Source organism: Anabrus simplex, chromosome 1 (genome assembly GCF_040414725.1).
Source record: "Anabrus simplex isolate iqAnaSimp1 chromosome 1, ASM4041472v1, whole genome shotgun sequence".
Taxonomy (NCBI): domain Eukaryota; kingdom Metazoa; phylum Arthropoda; class Insecta; order Orthoptera; family Tettigoniidae; genus Anabrus; species Anabrus simplex.
The window spans coordinates 492,570,719-492,589,119 of NC_090265.1; the positions used below are offsets into that span (position 1 = coordinate 492,570,719).

The 18,401-nt window shown below is 41.5% G+C and overlaps 1 protein-coding gene across 2 annotated transcripts in view; it reads right to left on the bottom strand.

Moving 5' to 3' along the window:
* The window catches only part of swm (Zinc finger protein swm), a 503,429-nt gene that overhangs the window by 227,165 nt on the left and 257,863 nt on the right, over positions 1 to 18,401 (bottom strand). For both annotated transcript variants that reach the window (XM_067135328.2, XM_067135327.2), the window contains one exon: positions 9,630 to 9,704. In XM_067135328.2, the coding sequence (XP_066991429.2) occupies positions 9,630 to 9,704 (75 nt within the window). The remainder of the gene's footprint in view (positions 1 to 9,629; positions 9,705 to 18,401) is intronic.

The following is an 18,401-nucleotide window of genomic DNA, read 5'->3' on the forward strand; positions in this document are numbered from 1 at the left end:
TCGGGTAATAAAGAGATAATAAGGAAAAGAATATAATATGTGCGGTAGGACTGTTCATCAGGAATACTACTGCATGCAGCATAGTTTCTGTTAGGCACTTAACACTAGAACGGCCGAACATTCCTCATACCTATAAAGGCCGCAGGCGGTCATTTTGACCGCTGCCGCTTACTGACATATACCTAGGATCCAGGATCTGAGAAACATGCGAATGTTCAATTATTTATTTTAAAACAACATAGTTAACCATTAGGATGTATTGTATACAGGTCAATCCATTGTTAAATATTAATAATTGTTCATATTATCTCACTTCTGCCGTGCCCGGTTAGCTTCCGTGGGGGTCACGCACTGAACTGAGTAAGTGTTTGGCATAACTTCACGGAAGACACTGGGGCGGGGGGCCTCAACCCCGACACGGCGCGTCCCATATGGCTGATAGGGAATGTTCCTGTAGATATGCAGGACAGGTGTGAATAAGGCTTAGCCAAATAAACACCCGCGGATCAACTGAGGCAAAAAGGTCTGCAGTCAACGGTCTCGATGGCGGATGAGGATATTTCCCAACGGCTGAGAGGGCGGAAGAACTGGCTCTACGGCTAACAACCGTAGTTCTAACCACGGACAGAGTAATCTGTCCCACCAAGCATTACCATGAGGTAACATTATGCATGATGGAAACACTTTCAAGGAAAACTACCCCAGGTGGTACCCAGCAATGGAAATCCACCGTCGCACCAGGCGGCGCAAACAAGCCTTCGGATTCTGGGGAGCTTGTACCAACATGCAAGATGGAGTCGGAGCCATCTGGTAGCCAGACTGATGACGTACTAACGACAAACACGACTAACCTAAAACAAAATCTAAGGACAAAGAAACATCACTATTTTGGAACTATCAACATACAGACTCTACTTAGGACGGGGAAATTAAAACGGACTTTGGATGAAATGGAAAATCAGAATATTCTAATACTAGCAGTGCAAGAGACGCGTTTTACTGATATTAATACGTTTGATTCAGAAAATTATAGAATCTTTAAGGGTAAACCTGGACGAAAAATTGGAAGAAATCTGCAGCAACTTGGCACAGCATTTTGTGTAAACAAAAGGGTTATTGACTCCGTAACGGACTTCTCTTCTCCTTCTGATAGACTCTCCACTCTAACACTGAAATGTGCAAACAAGAGATACACACTATTCAATGCACACGCCCCCATAAATGAAGACAACAGAAACAATCCTGATAAGGTGAAAATATTCTGGGATCAATTGGAGAATGAATTGCTAAAGACGCCAAGCAATCATGTCAAAATTCTGATGGGTGACTTCAACGCGCAGGTTGGGAAAGAACGTCAGTTCCGAAAAATAGTGGGTGGTTATCCAGCTCACACCAGAACAAATACGAATGGGAAGAGACTTATTGACTTATGTGAGACATTCGATCTTAAATTAATGTCCACGTACTTCAAAAGACTGCCAAGGAAAAAGAAAACGTGGTGCGCTCCACGGAAAGACCTAGGTGAATATCAACTGGACCATGTTGCAATTTCAAGGAGAAACACTAAAGAAATTATGAATGTGGTAGTACGGAAAGGAGCCAATCTTGACTCTGATCACTTCTTGACCCGCATAAAATTCAAGCCGTTACCGCTAAACAAGAAGAGACTCTCTCCGAATGCGTCAATAAAAGTAAACCATGAAAAACTTCAAGAAAACAGAAACGACTTTCAAAGACGTATGCGGGAGAAGAAAATGGAGACTTGTGAGGATATTCGAGAGAATATGGCTAATATAGCTAAGGATGTTGCACCATTGCGACGAACTCGCAGACACCGATGGTGGACTACAGACTGTGATGTAGCAATTGATAGGAGAGCTGCAGCCTATAAAGCATGGTACGCAGATAAAACAGAAGATAAATTTGAGACATACAAGGAGGTACGCAAACAGACAGCAAAGATCCTCCGGCAAGCCAAAAGGAATCAAATATCTGAAGAAATTCGAAGTATTGACACAGAATTTAAGAAGAACAATACTAGAATCTTTTATAGGACCTTTAAAGAGCACATACATGGATATCAACCATCTACCATGGGATTTCGAAGGGAAGATGGAAAATTGGCAGTGAATAAGAATGAAAATTGTGAGATATTAGCTAAATATTTTGAGAAATTGTTGAACTGTGAAAAACCTAAAAATAAATGGCCAAAAGAGGATCCAAAGCAACGGAATGAAAACTCAATACCCCCTGACGAAAAAGAACTCCGTGAAATAATTACAGACTTAAAGAACAACAAAGCTGCAGGGGAAGACTCTGTCACAGCAGAGATGCTGAAAAGTGGTGGAGAAATCGCAATAACAATTTTAAGGCGAGAAATGGAAAAAATATGGGAAATGGAGGTAATCCCTGAAGATTGGAAAAATGCTATCATTCATCCTCTACACAAAAAAGGAGATAGAGCAGATCCTAACAACTACCGCGGCATTTCCATCACATCTGTAACTTATAAGACACTCTCTAAAGCACTACAGAGGAGACTTGTGGAACAAGTGGATCATCAACTAGGCGAGTATCAAGCGGGATTTAGGAAGGGAAGATCGTGCGTTGATCAAATCTGGAGTCTGAAACGTGTACTAGAGAATCATCTCTCAAAGGATCTGGTAGTCGTTTTTGTAGACTTTAAAAAGGCGTATGATTCAGTCGACAGGGAAGTGCTATTCAATATACTAGTGGAATTTGGAATTGACGCCAAAACAACAGCAATTATTAAGCAGACTTTAACTGGGACACATTCGAAAGTTAAGTTCATGGGAGAGAACTCCAAACAGTTCGAAATTAAAACAGGAGTCAGGCAGGGTGATGGATTGTCACCAATTCTTTTCAACTGTGTGTTGGAGAAGATTATCCGGGAGTGGAAAAAAGAACTGGACAGAAAAGGATTACTTAACCAAGTATACATTGGAGGGTCAAAAAGTGGTGTCATGATTAATTGCCTTGCCTTTGCTGATGACGTTGCGCTGCTATCTAGGAATACTGACACAGCAATAGAACAGCTGAATGTACTAAAACTACAAGCAGAAAAAGCAGGACTACAGATTTCTTTCGAAAAAACTAAATATATAACAAACATCAAAACAGCCCCTCGGTACCTGAAGACAGAACACGGTAAAATAGAAAGAGTTGATAGCTTTAAGTATTTGGGTGAAATAGTGCAATTGAAAACAAATGAAAGAGAAGCAAACAACACCAGACGGGAGAAAATGGCTGCGGCTTTTCGTAGGACATATCCTATATACAAGAAGAAAACCATCTCCAGACGAGCTAAACTAAGGCACTACAATACAGTGATTAAAACGGAATGTCTGTATGCTAGTGAGTGCCTCCAAATGACAGGAAAAGCGGGACTGAGAGAAGCTGAGAAATTTGAAAGAAAGATCCTTCGCAAAATAATGGGTCCAAAGATTGTGGATGGACAGTATAGGCTGCGAGGAAGGGAAGAACTTTACCGAGACAATGAAAGGCTAACTGAGTGCATGAGAAAACGGAGACTTAAATTCTATGGGCATTTATTTAGAATGGATGAGAAGAGACTAACGAAAAGGATTTTCACAATACTAGACAGCAGACCTAAAGTGTCGGACAAATGGTTCAGGGAGGTGAGAAAGGATCTCAGACAGGTAGGACTAAATTCGGAAGACATCTCAAACCGAACAAAGTTTAGGTCAGTGATCGACAGATTTCAGGGATTCCATGACGAACCAAAACTTAACCGTGGGTGGACGGACGAAAGAAGACAGGCTGCCAGAGAGAGGATGCTGAAGTTCTGGGCTGTGAGGAAGGCTTCCAGAAACATGTAATTGTTATCTAACGTGGTCTCTAATGGCCGTAAACGAATATATATATATATATCTCACTTCTGATAGGTAACAATGAAATATTTTGGCGGACTTGCTATTGAATGCCTTTGTGAAAAATTATGATAAAAATAACGGTCTCTATTTGTTTACAAGCCTATTTAGGCACTTGACAAGCAATTCATGCAAGTTATTACCTTACACAAACATTTTCCACAGACTACTTTGTTGCACGAAGAACATGTGTGAGAGGTTTTGTTCTGTTTACAATTGGAGTTCACTTGACATTGTCGCTTTCGACTGGCACATTGAACCTGAATCTGAGGCTCAGGCTGAAGTGTATGGAGTTCAATCAACCGGGATCTTGTCTTCACAAAATCAGATCTTAGTTCTTGTATTACTTCAAGAATATAATCATGTCGAGAGATTCTCTGTCCCGTAACTTCCTTGTAGACTATCCATGAATTTATTGCTGCTAGATCAAGTACGTTGTAAAATACATGTACAGACCACCTTCGGCATCCAGCTCTAGTGGAGTATTTACGCGCCATTTGATCAGCTACATCCACACCATACTTAGTTTCGTTATAAAATTCAGTAGTACTAGGGAGCTTCTTGTTATCTTCGCTGACTTGAACGCTTGTGTGTAGAGTGCTTAGCAGAAGCACATTCTTGTTCACTTTTCCTTGATATACTGTGAGAGTAGTGTGATCTTCCTTCTGAAGTACGACAGTCTCGTACAGATTCATACGTAGTGCTTTGATTGACACCGGGATTTCCTTCCTCACTCGATTGATTGTTCCAACAATACTAGTTTTCTTCTCTTTCAGTCTCTCAGCCAACTTTACCGATGTAAAGAAGTTATCAGTGGTCACGTTATGTCCTTTCATGAGGTATGGGTCCATAAGTTTCATGACAACATTTTCAGGCAGTGACTCATTGGCGGGTCGCATTTCGTCTTTCCCAAGATAAGGAAACCCATTGCACACATACTTAGAATTAACGTCTACCAGTAGCCAGAATTTTATGCCAAATTTATCTGGCTTGTTGGCCATATACTGCGTGAACCTGCACCGAGCTTTGCTGGGGAAGAGTTGTTCATCAGCTGTGACATTCGCTCCTGGTTTATAGCACGCATAACAATTCTCAATAAATCTATTCCAAATAGCCGAAGCCAAGCAAATTTATCTGTCTGCAAACGAGTGGATCTAGTTTTACGGAGATCAAAGCGGAAAATACCTTAGAATTTCTTTGAACCTGTTTCTTGCCATAGTGTTAGTGAAAACAGGGGGACCCCATAAAGAAGACCACATATGATCTACAGCTAGACTAGTAAGTTTATAAGCTCCACGGGCGTATAACAAAGCAATAAAAGCGTCTAATTCTTCCAAAGAAATAGACCAATTATTATCCGTTGTCTGTCTACGAGCTTCGGTCTCTGTACACATCTTTATATGCTTCAACATGGATGCGTCAATGAATAAACTCCAGGCACTAACCTTGCTGTTAGTCTCTATGTTACGCTTAGCGTGAGAAGTAGGCCCTGCTGCCTCTTTCAGTACATTCTGAGCAGCCATCCTTCCAGGGGGGTTCCCACTACTGTCGACAACAGTCCAAATAGTTGTTCCATCATTACCACATAACTGATCCCCTGGTGCAAATGAAGAAGACTTTACCAGTTCATGACCTCTCCCACCTCGTCCCCTTCCTCTTCGAATAGGTTGCCTGCTGCTAAGAGATCGTCCTCTGCTGCAAGATTGATCACGGCTGGTTGAAGGAGTAACTGCGTCTATCGTAGGTGCGAAGTCCACTGTATGCATATTTTCATCAGGCGAATCACCATCACTATCCGACATATTATCACACTGTTGAAGTATAAAATCCTCATTGTCACTCATTGCGTCTATATCTGATAATGTATCTTCGTCACCTGATTTGTCTTCTCCTAGCTTTTCAAGTTCTGCTAATAATTGAACAGGAGTAAGTTTTTGCCGCCGAGCCATTATTACGCACTATACGACACACGGGACACGCACTAACACGTCCACTGCTAGAGCCATACTATTTAGTTACATCATACGCCCCTATAGCGCCACTTGTAAATATATCACAGGAAGCAAGCAGTGAGCAGAATAGAGCTAACCGTATCAAGGAAGTGAAGCGGTCAAAATGACCGCTTATGGCCTTCCTAGGTATAAGGGACAATATCGGTGTTCCCTTATTATCTACGGATGTAATTTTTGGCGTGAATGTACATAACCCTAAAAGATTAAAAGTCACAAAAGAACAACCTCGTGCATAAAAAATTACGAGCATGGAAATACCTTGAAATTCGCTAGCGGTCAAAATGACCGCTCTGGCCGTTCTAGTGTTAAGTGACCAAATTATGTAGGTAGATTTGGTAGCTGGAGGAATTAGGATGAGAATTGTTTCAGTCCTATTCACCATGTGTGGGTGCAGATGAGGAAGAAGTTGACAAGTTTTATGACGCATTGAGTGACATCATGGTCAGGGTCTACAGCAAGAATAAGATACAACTAAAGAGCAATTTCTATCTAAGAGTTGGAAATAGAAATGAGGATAGGGGAAAGTGATGGATGAATGAGGGGAAGATATGGAAGCTAACAGGAATGGGAAGCATTTACTGGACTTCTGTACTAGTATGGGATTAGCAGTTAAGAATACAGTTAAGAATAGCATAAGGCTATTCACCACTACATCTTGGAAGGTAGGAGAGCAGATCCATAATAGATTATACCTTAACCGATCCTGAATTCAGGAAATCGGTTAGAAATGTGCAGGTTTTACAGTGTTTTCTTTTTATTATTATACTGTACTGGTTACGACCTGTACATAAGTATTTTTTGAGCATAAGTTACGTTTATTTACCACGCGTAATGTTCCGAGCGCGCCTGGTTTGTTTCCCAGCAGCGAGGACCAGCTAGCGAGTGTATGACGACTGTGAGCTGTGACGTAACCACAGGGGCTACCTAGACCGCCCGCTCGTCTCAACACGTGTTACCAGCCTTGACTGGTATTTTCTGGATTCCACGTCACTTGTTCTAGAGAGTTCGATGGAGAAAGTTTTGAAATTTCTATAATAATGATGCTAGCGAATCGAGCGATATGTCATCTTGTTTGGGATCACTTAAACGTCCCAATGCTCGAGTTTCAAGCAAATCCATCGAGGGATTCGGGAGATATTCAATCAAACCGTATTATGACGTAGACATCCCGGATTGAGTAGTCAGCGGGGACACTCTTGCTGCTACTATCATCGTGGAACTCTGTCATTATACAAGTGTGGGAAGACGATTCTTCCAAGTACTATAAAGTGGACTCATAAGACTACGAGTGTTGTAGAAAATTTTCTAAGTCTTCGTAAGTGAACTTAGAATATTTACAAGTGTTAATTAAATGGACTTGTATTATTTACGTGCCTTCGAGACTGAAACTTTTCTAAGTGTTTGGACTTGTATTATTTACGTGTCTTCGAAGCTGGAATTTTTCTAAGTGTTCGAGAAATGGACTTGTATTATTTACATGGGTTCGAGACCAGAATTCTTCTAAGTGCTCATTGAATGGACTTGTATTATTTACGTGCCTTCGAGACGGAAACTTTTCTAAGTGTTCACTAAATGGACTTGTATTATTTACGCGTCTTCGAAGCTGGAATTTTTCTAAGTGTTCACTGAATGGACTTGTATTATTTTCATGTGTTTGAGACCAGAACTTTTCTACGTGATCATTGAATGGACTTGTATTATTTACGAGTATTCGAGATTGGAATTTTTCTAAGTGTTCGTGAAATGGACTTGTATTATTTACGTGGAATATTTGCGACTGTTGAAGAACTCATGCTTCTAATAGACAGTGATTGATTAACATTGCTAGTGATGAACTTTAACTTTCCATCGGCTTTAAACGAAGTTAGGATTTCACCTACATTTACTCAAAGACTTGTACATTTGCCAGTGTTGGTTTAAAAGACTTATACATTTCGTCAGTGAATTTATTTATGTGGAAGGACTTGTGTTTTCGTCAGTGGTCACTCAAAGACATTATGAATTTCACCAGTGATTAACTTTAAATATATTCAAACTTCCAAGTGATGGACGTGTGTTTTCATTCGAGTTTAGGCAAAGACTTGCACCTTCGCCAGTAATGAACTTTGAGTTTAACTATAATTTCAGAAGAAGGGACTTGTATTTTTCGTTGCCAAAAGTTATTCAGGGACGAGGATTTTCCTAGTGATGAACTCTAAATTATTAATACCACTCATATCGTTTTAGGAGTGTTGGAAGTCTTGATGTACAATTATCAAGAACTCTGCTTATCAGTTGATCATCCAAGGTTTTCATGGACTCAGTGCTACTAGTGACCTTGGGAACATCAATCCTCTCAGTCTCATTGGGCTGAGGTTGTACATGACTATCTACAACATCACCTGGATCACCGGGGTTCAACCCGGGCCTCAGAGTTTGAGACATCTCTACTTGCCGTCAATCCAGACAGTCCAACTGCCTCTGTCTGGAGTACCTGGAGTCCCTGGAATCCCTGGAGTCTTCTGGAACGTGCTTCAACCAGCTTGGCTTGGTGAGCTGGAGAACCCGAGCCATACTATTGGAATACGAGGAAGACAATCCATTTCTACTTAGAGGTGATGTGCAAATTCATGACTTATTTGAGTAAACTCTTGTGCAATCAGAGTCAAAGTTTTTCTGTAGACAGGACCCTACCTCCTGTACCGAGCCCTAGCTACAATTAATCCAGTTTTTCGCCCTGGGAACTATAGTCATGCTACTTTAAAATTTAATCTGAGAGTCGGGCTCTTTTACTGGTACAATACAGACCACTATTTGATCTCTAGTGAACTAGTATCTCTAGGCCTATGATAAAGTCAGATCTGTCTGTAGAAAAATAAAAGTAGAAAATTTCCAGAAAGAGGAAATTAGAGAGAATAATGGACATGATCATGAATTCAGATTTTTTAGTATAGTTCATCAAGAGTGAGCATCATAGACACAGGAACATTGTTCAGTCTTCATAGTAATAAATTACCTGTTGACAGTGGTACCAAAACTGTTAACAGTAGTACCAACAAACAAGCATACTTATGGGGTTTTTAGAAAAACATTGGACGATTACCTTCCTACATTATTGCATAACCAGAAATATACCATTGGGGCATATGGCAAGGGCTTCATATCAACAGAGTACCGAGCAATTTGGCTGTGCAATTAGGGGCGTGCAGCTGTGAGCTTGCATTTGGGAGATAGTGGGTTTGAACCCCACTGTCAGCAGGCCTGAATATGGTTTTCCATGTTAACACTAAGCAAATGCTGGTGCTGTGCCTTAATTAAGGCCATGGCCACTTCCTTCCAACTCCTAGTCCTTTCCTATCCCATCGTCGCCATAAGACCTATCTGCTTTGGTGCGATGTAAAGCCGATTGTAAAAAATATCAACAGAATGGTGTCTATTACTTATAACCCAATGGCTATCTGTTGCTCAATAACCCATCAGTGACAGGTACTTCAGCTAGTTTTAACAATAAAATACAATTAAAGCAAATAAAAAATTTAAGAGGGAGATAACATAAAAACCATAATAACCAGAACAGAATTCAATTTCTATCAGGACTACTATAATCTTTTCTGTAACTTCCTTAATAATAACAAATTTTCTGTTTATATTGTTCATTGTATTTACACAAAGGAAATTAATATCAGGACATAGGAAAAAATTATAAAATAATTGGTAGAATTGTTACCTTGTGGTCCTCCTCGGAAAGGGGGTCTACTCCACACTGCTCTAGGCTCCATGCTAGGCGCATCAGGATTGTACTCTATATTGCAAAAAAGAGAAGGAAAAAAACATTAACCTTTAATTTATTTTCTGATTTCCATCTGGTGCATCAAAGTTTAAACATTAACAAAGAAGGGATAATCCCTCTTACACACACTTATAGGGCTTTTCACCATTGTCTGATATTTTGTTGACACCTGTATATATCAATTTATTAATGACGAGTCTATGAAAACTTAATTTACATACCAAAGCACTTAATGCTTACATAACTGATGTGTAGTTACTAATAAGTACTAGTAATAGTGTCAGGCTAGCTGGCCTGAGGACATGTGATGGCCTCCTCTTACATTGTGCTTTGCTTCCACTGTCCACGGGGATTTTCTAGAAGGTGAAACTAGAACGTTTGAATGATGTGCTGCTTCTAAATGGTAATGAACTGGCATCTGTTTCTGTATCCCAGTATGAAGGTACGTCACTGATTCCAGAAGTCATTAAATACAAGGAACATACTTGGTGTATTTGTGATCATTTAAAAGAGGATGGACTTCTCCCAGGATTACAAAGTGGATTCATAAAACTCTGCTCTTGCCAGTGGTAGAGTCAAGTTACTCAGAAACACTACGTAGTTAAAGATTGGTCCAAGAGAGAACAACTCGAACCACGGAAGAAGAATATAAAACACAAACATACCTGCCAACTTTTAGAAACCAAAAATAGGAAGACTTTTAATTCTTGGTTTTCACCAAAGTCTACATGAAAAAAGGTCACGATAAAAGGCATACATATCTACAGTTACAATGCAAATTGACATTTAAATTTAAAATCTTAAAGTAAGAAAACATAAAAATGGTTACAGGGTAGTTCCCTTGAACATCTTCAGCCACTCTATGTATGTCATGAGCAAGACATGTTACATGCACCATTTTTATGATACACAAACTGAAGACTTTTTGATGCTTTTATGACACTTGCAATCATGCGAATAATATTATTTATGTCACACCAACACACACAACAAAATGCACAATACCGTATTTTCTCGCGTAATGAACGCACTTTTTTGACGAAAAATACAGGCGAAAACTTCGGATGCGTAAATTATTCAAGGAATTCAGATCTTTACAAATTATTTACAGTTCATTTACATTTAAAAGATACATCAAATATAATATAAACACAATTGGCTCAACTCATTTGTGGTTATCGTCATTTGGCGTAAAATTCTGGCGTGAGATTTTTTTCTGAAAATTCAAATAGAACACATCAGGTAAGTTAGACACGTGGGTTTGAAATACCGACGCTAGAAAATATTCTTCTCATTACGAGCTGACAATAGGACCTGAATGGCATACCGGCAAAAAAGAAAACTGTCCAACACGAGAAGGACCGGGCATCGAAGGAGGGACCCTGCTACATTACTCCAAACCGTTCGTATCCAATCTTGTACGAGTGATGTGTCCATCCACCCTTTTTCTTGAATACGAACGTGGATCACTCGCGGAAATTTTGCTTTAGGCATTGTTCTTTGGTTTGGAACAATGTAAGGTGCAAGCTTTCTGCCATCAATTGTTACAGCAAGCATTGCTGTACCGGCACATCATTGTTTTTTTGCTTCCAGTAGGGCGTACGATAACAATGTATGTTCCTTTATCGATTGTTCGACTTTGTGGCATATGGAAACTGATTGGCGTCTGACCTGCAGGAGATAACCATTTTCATCCCTTTTGTGACTGAGAAGCGTAAAGTGAAGTGCACTTTTTTTTTTGCTAGTTGCTTCATGTCGCACCAACACAGATAGGTCTAATACGATGGGAGAGGAAAGGCCTACTAATGGGAAGTGGCCATGGCCTTCATTAAGGTACAGCCCCAGCATTTGCCTGGTGTGAAACGGGAAACCACGGAAAACCATCTTCAGGGCTGCCGACAGTGGGGTTCGAACTCACTATCTCCCGGATGCGAGCTCACAGCTGCGCGCTCCTAACCGCACGGCTAACTAGCCCAGTGAAGTGCACTGTTACCGCGGTAGCGCACGTTTCATTTGGACACTGAATACTTTCTGCCCGCTGCTCTAATCCCGTATGTTTCACCATTTTCATCGCTTTGTGATTGAGAAGCGTAAAGTGAAGGAATATTTGCAATTATTCATCTTTTTTTTTTTTTTTTGCCATAATGTTGTTCTTCGTCGAGGAGAACGTCCATTTCTCTTCATAAAATTAATCAAGGCTCGGCTAACCTTCGAATCCGAGACACTGATTACATGTGCCGCGGCTATTGGCTATTTCTCATTCTTTAAAATACAGCATTTCGTGAGAAACGTCTTATCCAACAATGCATAACAAAATCATATATTTAAGCAGATAATCCTCTACATGCGGAAACTTGCCACTTTTTGGTCCGCGAAATGCTTTGCGAGACTTGTTGGCCGCTTGAAGTGCACTTCTGTTACCGCGGTAGCGCATGTTTCATTTGGACACTGAATACTTGCTGCCCGCTGTTCTATTCTCGTATGTTTCGGCGTAACTGATCACCGCGAGTTTGTATGATGCAGTATTACTCCAATACTGCGGACTGACAAACAATTTTGAGATCACAGAATGTCCCGTACCCGAAACACTCGTAAAATGATGATGATGATGATGATGATGCTTGTTGTTTAAAGGGGCCTAACATCGAGGTCATCAGCCCCTAATGGTATGAAATGAAATAACAACAAAAGATTGAAAAGCATCCACTGACCAAAAATTGAAAAAATAAAAACATGTCATGAAGAATGAATGGATGGACATGAACACAACAAAAACAAAAAACAAACAAAAAAAAACAGTGGATCAGACTCAAAAATATTGTAAATAATAGTATTAGTGACCAAGGGACCACTTATAAAGCACAATGATGCTAATGGCACTTATCGGTAGTAAAGGAGAACCATGATATTTCTCAAGCTGCGGCACTAATCAAAGGTAGCGTAAACTCACGGTGTTCCAAACATTAAGGTACTACTCACAAGTATTGTACGTTGTAAAGGTAACGCAGACCTATGGTGTTTCTCATACAATGGCACCACTCATAGCCAACGCAAACCGATGGCGTTTCCCACCTAGGTGTACTAATCACGGGCGCCAGTATTCCCGTGGTGTTCCTACAGAGTGGGTACTAATCACTGGCAACGCAGACCTACGGTGTCGCTCGTATAGTGGTACAATCACTGGCAACGCAGACCTACGGTGTCGCTCGTATAGTGGTACAACTCACAGGCTACGCCCAGACCCGTGGTGTCGCTCACATGGGTACAACTCACAGGCAACACCCAGACCCGCGGTGTTGCACACATGGGCATGACTCACGGGTACTGGAAACCCACACTGAACCCCACTTGAGAGCTACGAATCACAAAACTATGGAGTACCTAACAGAGTGGTAATACTCGCAAGTAAAAGCGACCGATGGTGTTCCGCGCGTGATGGTACTAATCAAAAGTAGTTTCATGGTTCTAATACAATCATTCCTTGGTCGCCCCTTTTAGTCGCCTCTCACGACAGGCAGGGGATACCGTGGGTGTATTATTCGTCAGCCTCCCCCACCCACAGGGGGTGTGTGTTTGGTCTGCGAGAGATATTTTATTTCCCTCAAGTCCGCTGCCAAGCCGGTTAGGACCCCCCTATCCGCCACCTGGGACGCGCAACGTGGGAGTATCACCTCTCCCCCTGCTACGCCTATGTAGCAGGTTCGTGGACTCATAAAATGAGTGCAGTGGGATTTCCTGACGGCTAATAACAGCACGGTGCCTGTGTTGGAATGCCCGCTTTCGGAATAGGAAGCCTGCTATTTGAGTAGTTGACATCTCTATTTCGAAACGCAACCGGAGATGAGTGATGGATGTTCGAAGTTGTGGGTGCGTCAAATACGTGAACGTTTCTTTTTCTCCACTTTGGACCCAAAAATATTGGGATGCGTAAATTATGCAAGGGCGTTAATTACGCAAGAAAATACGGTAGTTTCCTTTATCAGACGGTAAAATTAATGGAAATTTATAGGTATCTCTGAACACTTGGAGATAACGTTTGTAATATTTTTTGGCCATAACGAGAAAAGAAAATGCCAGAAAATGTCACTGACACAACCCCCTTAAAAACATTCAACTCATTAAAATTATGCGCTTAAATACGCGAAACTACCACATACAAAACAATTCAATATGTCCCATACATTATTAACCGGTGGCGTATACTGAGGGCTACCAAGGCTATCAGTGAAGCCCAAGCCTCAAATGAGAACGATGGAAATCTAAATCTTATTATAATGTAAGCATCTGACACATTCTTCCATTTACAAAACTTGAAAGCATTGAGAAAGAAAGTCGCTCGTATTTCTGAGAGCAAGGCATCGGAGACTAACATCGCAGCCCAGGCCTAAGCCCACTCCCCTCGACCCACCGCGCGAGGCTTGCTGGCGAATGTCGGAATGGTGCGGGGAACGAGGGGATACTTACCTTCAGCTGTGCTAAGCTTCGGTCCGTCAAATCGCCACCGCTAATGAGAGAGACAGCTGTGGAAAGAGAAGGCCCAAAGACTCGAAGTGTCCGAATCGATGGGATTCACCCATGTGCTACAGTATCATGAGTTTGTTTTTGCATGTGCAGGACATCTTATGGGTTGCTTATAGTTGGAAATTATTGGTATATTTCAGTTGATTTCAGAACAATTTTAGTTTATCTGAAGTTATAGTGTTTAAAGTGACTGTGGCCTTGTGATGTTACTTTTGTGAAATGGCTGAACCGTATGTAAGTTGTTGGATAAACCATTCTCGCAACTGAAATATGAAGATAAATTGCTAATAATTAAAAATGGTAAGCCTACCCCACCTCTTACTCAGTTACAGTCTGAACAGGAGGAGAAAAACAAGAATCCATACAAAGGGTATTTCAACTTAAGTATGAAAAGTATTTGTGGTTATGTGACTCATGCGAACTTCACAAACTTTATTGTTGGCCATGCTTATCGTTTGCAACTAAGAAAATAATAATAATAATAATAATAATAATAATAATAATAATAATAATAATAATAATAATAATAATGTCCGCCTCCGTGGTGTAGTGGTTAGTGTGTGTGCCACCCCGTAGACCCGGGTTCGAATCCCGACTCTGGATCGAAATTTGAAAAGTGGTACGAGGGCTGGAACGGGGTCCACTCAGTCTCGGAGGTCAACTAAGTAGAGGAGGGTTCGATTCCTACCTCAGCCATCCTCAAAGTGGTTTTCCGTGGTTTCCCACTTCTCCTCCAGGCAAATGCCAGGTTGGTAACTAACTTAAGGCCACGGCCGCTTCCTTCCCTCTTCCTTTTCTATCCCTCCCGATCTTCCTATCCCCACAAGGTCCCTGTTCAGTATAGCAGGTAAGGCTGCCCAGACGAGGTACTGGTCCTCCTTCCCAGTTGTATCCCCCGACCCAAAGTCTCGCGTTCCAGGACACTGGCCTGAGTGTAGAGGTGGAATCTCTCGCCGAGTCCGAGGGAAAAACCAACCCTGGAGGACAAACGGATTAAGAATTACTAATGTGTCATCGACATATCTGGCCCAAAAGAGGATGTTAGAGAAATTATTATTATATTATTATTATTATTATTATTATTATTATTATTATTATTATTATTATTATTGTGTTTTCTAAGAAGTCAAGGTAAATTTCAGCAAGAATGCCTGAAGCTGGTGAGCCCATAGCCCAGCCATCTTGTAGATAAATGGTGTTATCAAAGGTAAAATAATTATTGTTGAGAACCAATTTTAAAATAGACATGAAGTCTTGAATTTCAAGTTTACTCAGGTTACTGAATCTGTTCAGGTTGTTCATTATGGGGATCATTAAGCTATTCTTCATTTTACGTTGGCGTTTGAAACCACAGTGACTGATGTTGAATATATTGCGCTGATCACCGGGAGCTGGCAAGTTACTTCAATTGATCTACTCATCTTCAGCACGATTATGGATCTTCATATGTGTTTGATTGTGTTATGACTTTGTGCCTGACAGTGTATACAAGCTAGCTCATTTAACCGTTCTCCGCTTTTCATAAACATTATAAGACACTGCGTGTGCCATACTGCTGTTCAGAAAATTACGCACTGTTTCTTTTAAGTGACTTACATTTTACTTCTTCTGAATTTTACAGTGTCTACCCCCGTCATTTTTATATTGCCTCTTCTACGGATCGGGAGTGAACTCGGTCTTTTATTTTCTTTTTTCCTATGCATTGTTTTTCATGTTTTAATCGGCTGATGACGACCTGGACTAGGTTCGAAACCGTTACCACTTCTACTTATTAAATAAGAATGTAATCACTGCATTTCTTATTCTTTTGTATTGAATAGGTTGAACCTCTTTATTTATTATTTCAATTTTAACTGTAATACTTTTCAATATGGAACAATGAAATTTTTATCTTTAAGCAAGTTTTTGTCCCTCCATCGGGTCAATATGTCTCGGTCTCATCCTGCTTTGACAATATGAAAGTGACCGAGGTATGAGCAATTTTAGTAATACCATTCTTTATGCAGCCAGTCCATTATGATTGGTGTGAAAATATCGCTCATAGGGTTGGTTGGTGCATGCATTTCAGTAGGCTTGGCAGACTGATATGTAATAGCAACTTCTGGCTCAGTGAGGAAAGCAATGGGAAACTACACCACTCCTCATTTTCCTAGTATGCCTCTTCAGTGATACCTCGGCTATCTATGACAGCTGTTGGTGGAGCTGTAGAGGATCAAACCAGCCTTCAGGCTGAATACCCAACATACATACATACATACATCAGGTCAATCAATTCACTTTCCTTCCCATTCATTGTTAAAATATTTATTGTTCCATATCGGGTTTTGTTCTCTGATTTAACACTTGCACAAATATCAGCATTACCATCATACTGTGCAACTGTAGCCAGAGACTTGTCAATTCCATTTCCATTTTTAAACTTCCATCCGAGGCTTGTATTATAGTTGAAAGCAAGTACAAATTGAGTCATTTGCTGACCTGCTAAGCCTAATGCATTTGAGGATTTTCTTTGGGGTTTACTGCCTTAGTATTTGCCACAAGGTAGTGGTTTCTTCTTCTAATTTTCCCAGCGATGATGGGTTGCCTCATCCACCATTGTCGCCATTCCGAAGGTCTCCTTCTCTGCCTATATATGTATATTTACATATATATATACACTGACTTAGCAAATGTCATAGGATAGTCACCTAATAGCGTGTGGGGCCTCCTCTGGCCCTGCGAACTGCAGTGAGACGCCGTGGAAGTGAGTTGACAAGTCCCTGGTAGTCCTCTGGATGCAGCTGACACCAAATCGTTTGCAGAGCGGCCGCCAATGCTGGTCTGCTCGTGGGTGCAGGATCCATGGCACGGAGCCTGCGCTCCAGGACATCCCAGATATGCTCGATAGGGTTCATATCGGGGCTCCTGGGTGGCCTTGGCAATCGTTGGACCTCCGCTGCATGTTCCTGGAACCATTCCCAGGCGACGTGGGAGTGATGTGGCGGCACGTTATCATCTTGAAACACCGCAGAACCATCTGGGCGCTGGAGGGCCAACAATGGGTGGAGATGGTCTCCGAGCAGCTCAACATACCACGTACCATTCAAAGTCTCTTCCAGAACAACTAGGGGGCCCATTCCATACCAGGAAAATGCACCCCCAGACCATAACAGAGACACCAGCGCCCTGGACCACACCTTCGAGGCAGGCGGGATCCATCGCTTCATGTGGTCTGTGCCATACACGGTGCCTCCCATCGGCATGGTGCAGTTAAAATTGTGATTTGTCCGACCATATCACATTACGCCATTGTTCCAGTGTCCATTCCTGGTGACTGGCGACAAATGCGTGTCATTGTGCCTGATGACATTGGGTTAACAGTTGCACCCGTGTGCGGCGCCGGCTCCCATACCCCATAGAATCCATGTTCCTACTGACTGTCTACTGGGAGACGTGTCTAGCACGGCCTGTGTTGAATTGAGCTGTGATTTGTTGCATGGTTGCCCGTCTGTCACTATTGACAATCCGTCTTGGATGTCGCCGGTCACGGTCATCGAGGGTGGCTGGATGGCCGGTTGTTCGTCTGTTGTGGATGGTGACGCCCGCATTCAACCATTCACAATACACCGTAGACACGGTTGATCGTGTGAAGCCGAATTCCCGCACCACTTCCGAAATCAAGCTTCCCATCCGTCGGGCACCGACCACCATACCCCATTCGAACGGTGTCAGCTCACGACGACGTTCCATGTTACACCTGTCATATGCACAGCCACTGCTCACAAGGTCTCCTATACAACTGCCGCTGGCTCAGGGTGTGTGTATGTGTGTGCGCGTGTGTGTGTGTGCGCGCGCGCGCGTGTGTGCAACGTATTCTGTGAATTAAAAAAAGTTCAAGGACAAAAATTCTGCAAACTTCACAAGGATTACAGGTCAATAAAGCAAGCATGATACTAATAAAGAAAGTACACTACAGTATTAATTCAAGCTTAATTGTAAAATAATGGGAATAACAGGGTAACTGAAACTGTACAAATGTAGCTGAAACTATGTAGGCAAATAACATCAATAATAACAACAATAACACAACATTAGGTGATACTCGGCTCACAAGGGAACTAACAAGCATGGAGAATGTCTTGTTGAATTATGTAAGAAGCACAACTTACAGATGATGTCCACCCACTTTCGTCACCTTCCCAGAAATCA